At 44.1% G+C, this 8,029-nt stretch overlaps 1 protein-coding gene across 1 annotated transcript; it reads left to right on the top strand.

The window, feature by feature from the left end:
- Positions 1-2,642: 2,642 nt before the first annotated feature.
- LOC109804662 (uncharacterized) lies at positions 2,643-4,483 on the top strand. The gene is made up of 3 exons (XM_083069767.1): positions 2,643-3,450; positions 3,582-3,658; positions 3,755-4,483. Exons 1-3 carry the CDS (start codon positions 2,643-2,645, stop codon positions 4,481-4,483), a joined length of 1,614 nt encoding a protein of 537 aa, XP_082925893.1.
- Positions 4,484-8,029: the final 3,546 nt, after the last annotated feature.

Raw genomic sequence — 8,029 nt, 5'->3', positions numbered from 1 at the left:
ACATCTACGAGTCGTCCGATCAGTCAATGCCATTGATAGACAACCCTCCCGACGACTGCCAACAATAACTTTCACTGATGCTGATTTCCAAGGCATTGATCCGGTGCAAGACGATCCAATGGTCATCAGTGTAAAAATTCACAATTGCATCGTCAAGAAAACACTGATTGACCAGGGCAGTTCGACGGATATCCTATATTGGAATACCTTCAAGCAGCTGGGCATTTCGGAAAAAGAGTTGATCCCTTATGATGATCCATTGGTCGGTTTCGCAGGTGAGAGGGTAAGCACCAAAGGGTATATTAAACTTTTCACTCGCTTTTGTTTTGACGAACAGGAAAGTAGGGAAATTCAGATAAAATATATCGTGGTTAATGCTAACACCTCCTATAACATCCTCCTCGGTCGGCCATCCTTGAACATGTTAGGGGAAATTGTCTCAACACCGCACCTAGCGATGAAGTTTCCGTCTGACAAGGGGAAGATCATCACAATACACGCCGATCAGAAGGCTGCCCGAGAGTGCTACTATGCCATTTTACGAGTTGCGACGATCGAAGAGAGGAATTTGAAATCCAAGAGGATTCATGCGGTTAACCATTCGGCAGGGGTTGAGGAGTCGATTTGGGATCTTGACCCGAGAATGAACAACGAGGAGCGTGTAGAACCAGTTGAATCAAAAAGGCAGTTGCAAATCGGATTACACCCAACTCAGGTTACATATATTGGTGCTGATATATCTGAAGCAGATCGTTCCATCCTGAGCCAGGTGATAATAAAAAACAAGGATCTTTTTGCATGGACACCTTCTGACATGCCAGGCATTGACCCCAAGGTCATGTGTCATAAATTATCAATTTGTGCCGAAGCAAGACCGGTATCCCAACGTAAAAGAAAAATGAGAATGGAACGGAAGCTTGCAGTGGAAACAGAGGTAGCCAAGTTGCTTGAAGCCGGGTTCATTCGGGAAGTTCACTACACCACTTGGTTAGCAAATGTGGTAATGGTGAAAAAGCCGAACGAAAAATGGAGAATGTGTATTGATTACACTAATCTCAATAAAGCCTGCCCTAAGGACGCTTATCCACTCCCGAACATAGATCGGCTAGTTGACGGTGCCTCCGGTCACGGAGTCTTGACCTTTTTCGATGCTTATTCGGGGTATAATCAAATCCCCATGCATCCCCGTGATGAAGAAAAAACAACCTTCATAACTGACTCGGCCAATTATTGCTACCAAGTAATGTCCTTCGGGTTGAAAAACGCAGGTGCAACTTGTTGAGCTTAGGAGAGCTTGAAGCTTAAAGAGTTTTGATGATCACAACATGCAACAACTTGGAGAGCACAAAAATAAAGTTAAAGAAGAGTCAAAGAGAATGCTATGAACTGGAACTATGTAATAGAACTTAGGAAATGAATTTTTGTAATTGTGTGTGCTTTGTGCATTGAGCAAATCTTGTCTAGGATTAAGTAGGGAGTAGATGATGATGAGTTAAAAACATTGGAGAGTTATTTTGAGGCTTAAAATGAAATTTTAAGAACTAACTCAAAATAATCGATTATTGTTAAATATAATCGATTATTTCAGCAAATGGGCTAAGTGACATGTCTTGCTGTAATAATCGATTATTTGCCAAAATAATCGATTATTTCAGAAACAACTCTCTGGAATAATCGATTATCCAGCTAAATAATCGATTAAATTGTTCTTGGTTGATTTCCAGAAATTTGAAGAACAAAATAATCGATTATTCTTTAAAATAATCGATTATCTGGGTTTGAACTTTTATAAATAGACTTGAACTCTTTTGAAACTTAAGACAATTAAGTAAGAACTGATAATCAACTTGTGAAAACGTTTTAGAGAGTCTGTGTGACATCTTGGAGAGTTTTCTTTGTGAAATCCAAGAGAAAAACGTTTGTGAAAAGCTTGTGAGGAAATCATCATCATCATCACACTCTTGAAAGAGGAAGACAAAGATTTGTTCAAGAATTCCAGGTGAATTCGTTCCATTTTAATTCTTTGTGAATCTTTGTGGAAAATCTTGAGAAGGGGTTCTCAAGTGGTGAAGTTTCTTGTAGTGGGATCTACAAGGGTTGCTTTCTTGGGGTCAAGAAAGTGGTTATCTTTTAGTAGTGAAGTATATGCATGTGTGTTTGCTTGTAAACCTTCTTGCTTAAAGATAGTGGAAAAATCTTAATCAGGTGGTGATTAAGGACTGGATGTAGGTCACATGTGGAGTGGCTGAACCAGTATAAAAGACTTGTGCAATCTTCTTCTACCCTATCTCTTATATTGTGTAATTCATTGGTGGAACTTTAAAGAAGATAAAACTTGATTAATAAGTGCATGTGAATCTTGATGGTTTGAATCTGTAATTGAATATTATTGCTAAACCTTACTGTGTTGAATCAAGTGAGCACATTGCATTCATATCATCATAACAAGTCTTTAGGAGGGCTTTATTTGAAAATTCTGTCATAGAAAAGTTTTGATTGAAATTAAGATCCAAAAACTCTGATAAATTTTTAAAGGGTCATTAAATCCAATTCACCCCCCCTCTTGGATTGTGCCATTCTTTTCTATCACAACTTATCAAAGATTGATGAATAAAGTTTTTCGACACCAACTCGGTAGGAATATGGAGGTGTATGTTGATGATATGGTCGTCAAATCCAGAGACCTTGAACAACACGTAATTGATCTTTCGGAAGTGTTCCAACAATTGCGTAAATATGACATGAGGCTTAACCTAGAAAAGTGTGTGTTTGGAGTGTCAGGGGGAAAGTTCCTCGGCTTTATGCTATCGGCAAGAGGCATTGAAGCCAATCCCGATAAGTGCATGGCAGTCATCAACATGGTCAGCCCTCGGAACCTCAAAGAAGTTCAAAAGCTTGCAGGACGGCTCACAGCTTTGTCACGGTTCCCCCCATGTTTGGTGGAGATAGCAAAACCTATTGTTGGATTGTTAAGGAAAGTGAAAAAGTTTGAATGGTCTATTGAATGTGAAGAAGCGTTTCGGATGTTGAAGGAACGTCTAGGCTCTCCCCCCGTCCTTTCAAAACCTCATCCTCAAGTGGATATGATAGTTTATTTGTGCGTCTCAAATGAAGCAATCAGCGCCGTTCTGATTCAAGAAGTATGGGGGCAACAACTCATTTACTTCATCAGTCGTATGTTACAGGAAGCCGAGACGAGGTATCAACTCCTGGAAAAGGTGGCATTAGGACTCGTGAACGCTGCTCGACGTCTAAGTCAGTATTTTCAAAGTCATCGTGTCGTAGTCCTAACTGATTGCCCGATTGCCAAAGTTTTGCGCAAACCAGAATTAGCAGGACGGATGATGGCTTGGTCTATTGAGTTGTCAGAATTTGACATCAGTTTTGAAGTAAGGGGTCCAGTCAAGTCTCAATTCTTGGCAGATTTTGTTAATGAATTGCAGCCGAGAGGTCACTTTGTTAGTGATTTGTGGACAAGCATGTGGACAGTTCCTCAAACAGTCAAGGTAGTGGAGCCGATATAATCCTTGAAGGACCAACAAGACTGAATCTTGAACAATCACTACGGTTTGCGTTTAAAGCTTCGAACAATCAAGCCGAGTATGAAGCACTGTTGGCAGGTTTAAGACTTGCACAAGAGATCGGAGTCAGGCGATTGGTATGTTGGACCGACTCGAAAGTTGTAGCAGAACAGGTAAACGACAACTTCCAGGTGAAAGATTCAAACTTATTGAAGTACTATCATTTGTTTCAGAGGATGCGCAGTACTTTTGATGAAGTCCAAGTGAAGCATACGTCGAGAGAACACAACGAGAGGGCTGATCAGTTAGCTCGATTAGCAAGCAGTACTCAGAAATCGGGACAGTTACGAACCACACTTCACCTAGACCTAGCAACTCCGAGTGTGGTAACTACCGAATGCATGACAATTGAGGAGCCCACTCGAACATGGATCACTGATATAACAGATCACCTTGAGCATGGCAAAGTACCATCCGACCCATCTGCTGCCAAAAAGCTCTTAGCACAAGCTGCTAGGTATACAATTGTTGGAGGAGAGTTATACCGCAGAGGATTTTCGGTCCCATTGTTGAAATGTATTGGTGCGGAGCAGGCTGGCTATGTCTTGAGAGAGATTCATGAAGGAATATGCGGTTTTCACTCGGGTGGACGAACCCTAGCCACCAAGGTGCTTCGAGCGGGGTATTATTGGCCAACCCTCAAGGATGATTGTGTAAAGTTCGTCAAGCGTTGCGTGTCATGCCAACGGCACGGTAATCTCATTCATGCTTCAGCTGAAGAGCTTCATGGTATTAGTTCACCCTGGCCATTTGCAATGTGGGGCATGGATATCCTCGGACCTTTCCCAATTGCCAAGGGCCAATGCAAGTTTTTATTAGTAGCTGTTGACTACTTCACAAAATGGGTCGAGGCCGAGCCACTCGCCAGTATCACAGCTGCTAATGTCCAGAAATTCTTATAGAAGAATATTATTACTTGCTTCGGCATTCCACATGCCCTCATCACTGATAATGGTTTGCAATTCACCGATCAAAAACTCAATCGGTTTATTCAAGATCTCGGCATCAAGCATAGGTTTACATCCGTAGAGCATCCGCAATCCAACGGGCAAGCCAAAGCAGCTAATAAGGTGATTCTCAATGAGCTAAAGAAACGGTTGGGAGACGCCAAAGGAGCTTGGGCCGAAGAACTGACGGAGGTCCTATGGGCCTATCGGTGCACTCCTCAGTCCACTACAAAGGAGACCCCCTTTCGGTTAACATATGGTACTGATGCCATGATCCCCGTTGAAGTTGGGGAACCATCTTTTCGGCGACAATACTTCGAGGAGAACTGCAATGAGGCATCCCTCTGAGCCGAAACAGACATGGTCGAGGAAATTCGTACCAAAGCACAGATCATGTCCGAAGCTTGCAAGCAGCGAATGGCTAAGCGATTCAACTCGGCACTCGCGAAGAGGGAGTTTCAGGAAGGAGACCTTGTGTGGCGGGTACAAGTATTGGCAAGACGCAACCCTCGGGAAGGCAAGCTGGCGGCCAATTAGGATGGCCCATTCCGGATCCGACATAACCTTCATAATGGAGCATATAAACTAGAAGAGCTCTCGGGAAAAATCATTCCTCGCACCTGGAACGCAACTCATTTGAAGATGTATTTTAGCTAAGACATGCTTGTAAACAAAGGAATTTATCATCAATGTATATGCATGGTACACTCTTTTCCTCGATCGGTCTTTTTCCCCTTATAAAAAAGTGAAAAGGGGTTTTGGCCGATAAGATTTTTAATGAGGCACCCATTAATGAAATGCAATTTTACTCATTACTCGTCTTAAATCAATTGTCACAAAAAAGACTTCCCTCCCGAGTGACCCCACTCGGCCAAGGATGCGCCTTCGGCTATCAACAAAAAAGGCTTCCCTCCCGAGTGACCTCACTCGACCAAGGATGCGCCTTCGACTATCACAAAAAAGGCTTCCCTCCCGAGTGACCCCACTCGGCCAAGGATGCGCCTTCGGCTATCAACAAAAAAGGCTTCCCTCCCGAGTGACCTCACTCGGCCAAGGATGCGCCTTCGACTATCAACAAAAAAGGCTTCCCTCCCGAGTGACCCCATTCGGCCAAGGATGCGCCTTCATCTATCACAAAAAAGGCTTCCCTCCCGAGTGACCTCACTCGGCCAAGGATGCGCCTTCGGCTATCAACAAAAAAGGCTTCCCTCCCGAGTGCCCCCACTCGACCAACGATGCCCCTTCGGAATTCACTTAAAAGACTACCCTCCCGAATGCACCTTCAGCATTAACACAAGATGCAGATATATCAACTACCAATTGTTACACATCATCAAAAGCAATCAAATCCGAATGAACCCATTCGGTTTTGATCCAAAAGCAATCAAATTCGAACGAACTCGTTCGGTTTTGATCAAAAAGCAATCAAATCCGAACGAACCCGTTCGGTTTTGATAAAAAAGCAATCAAATCCGAACGAACCCGTTCGGTTTTGATCAAAAAGCAATCAAATCCGAACGACCCCGTTCAGTTTTGATCAAAAAGCAATCAAATCCAAACGAACCCGTTCGGTTTTGATCAAAAAACAATCAAATCCGAACGAACCCGTTCGGTTTTGATCCAAAAGCAATCAAATCCGAACGAACCCGTTCGGTTTTGATCAAAAAGCAATCAAATCCGAACGAACCCGTTCGATTTTGATCAAAAAGCAATCAAATCCGAACGACCCCGTTCGGTTTTGATCAAAAAGCAATCAAATATGAACGACCCCGTTCGGTTTTGATCAAAAAGCAATCAAATCCGAACGAACCCGTTCGGTTTTGATCAAAAAGCATTCAAACCCGAACGAACTCGTTCGGTTTTGAATCAAGAAGTCAAATCCGAAGGAACCCATCCGGTTTTGATCCAAAGGCAATCAAAGCCGAACGAACCCGTTCGGTTTTGATCAAAAATCAAAATCGAGTCCGAATGAACTCATTCGGTTTGGTCGCAGGATAACTACTTCCGAAAGAATACAACCGGTTAGGTTCCAAAAAAAACAATCAAAATAAAAGTGCACGTCATACATAGTCCAATTCCAAGTTTCTTCAAAAACAAGCACTTGTCATTTAATGAACGTCAAAAGGCTCTATTGGCCATCATTACAAGCAAAAGAAAATTGCAATCAAATTAAAACGGCTCTATCGGCCTACCATACAAAAACCTAAGTCCCCAACATGATTACTCTTCGGTGTTGTTGCCCGGGTCATCTTGTACCTCGGGCCCGCCGTCTTGATCTTGGTTCGGCTCTTCCTGTTGGGTTTCAGCCTCACCATCCGAAGCATCTGGAATCGCCTCATCTTCGAGGTCATCATTCGGCGCGTCGCTGTTGGGGACAGCCCCCTCGGGCATATCCTGAAAAGACATAAAAGACCCTTGGTAGAAATCTTTCGACATATCAAATTCAAAACCTTCCCTAAAGCGACCGAAGTGTTGTGCTTGCCAAAGAGCATGGCGAAACCCAGCTTCATGTTGGGCCACGATACGCTCCTTGGCTTGCTCTTTCACCCGCTCCAGTTCCGCATTAGCTTCCTCCATTCGGCGCTTTTCTTCGTTCGCGGCTTTTTGCATGTCCAACCGAAGAGTATCATTGTTGCGCCGCTGCACGTCAAGCTCGGCTGCAAGTTGGCGACTTTTCGCTGATGCCTCCTCGGCAGCCGCCATGGCCTTGGCTGTGGCCTTATCGGCATCCTCAACCCTTTTTCTCAGTTGAATCAACTCGCCGATTGGCTCCATTGCGAGGTGATGCACGAGTGCTAGCGACCGAGACTGTACCTCACAAAAATATTTCCATTTGGCCATGGTATCCAACTGGCCTAGGAACTCGCGGCCATGATCCGAGACTGCGTTTGGTCGAACCAGTGACTCGGCAGTGACTTCTTCACTCAGAAAGGCCCTGGACATTAGCATGAGGGGCACACAAATAATTGTCCCGCCCGGAGAGGACACTGAGTGCTTGGATTTCTTGGTCTTTTCCGGCCTCTCCTCATTACTTTTTCGCTTCGGCCCCTCCTGAATAACCTCCTTCCCCTTCCTCACCTTTAGGCGTTTTCGTTCCGGGGTAGGCGGAGTTCGGTCATCTTGCTCTGGACGAGGCGTTTGGGCAAGCGCCGAACTGCCCACAACCCCCGAAGCCCTAGCCTGTTGCATTCGGCCAGCCAAAAGATTGCGGATGTTGAACTCATCGGCACCACTTGACACCATGATTCCTGCACCAATAACCAAGTAAACATCAATAGGAATTTACTTAAAGGCCGAAATAGGAAAGTTACATACCTATCAAATCATTCTCCCATCGGGGAGACTCAACTACGTTTATTAAAGACTTAGTCGGCAAGCGCCTAGGAAGTTGGAGTAAAAATTGCAAATCCCTTTGCTCTTCAGCTGTGAGCATCTCATCCGGCACTACATCATACGGTCGAGGGGCACAGGTCCAGTACAACGGAAAAAAGCTCTTATCGT

Source organism: Cajanus cajan, chromosome 2, assembly GCF_000230855.2.
Source record: "Cajanus cajan strain Asha chromosome 2, NIPB_CcT2T_4, whole genome shotgun sequence".
NCBI classification, from domain to species: domain Eukaryota; kingdom Viridiplantae; phylum Streptophyta; class Magnoliopsida; order Fabales; family Fabaceae; genus Cajanus; species Cajanus cajan.
Note: the sequence above shows the minus strand (reverse complement) of the source record. Positions and strands in the feature narration are given on the sequence as shown.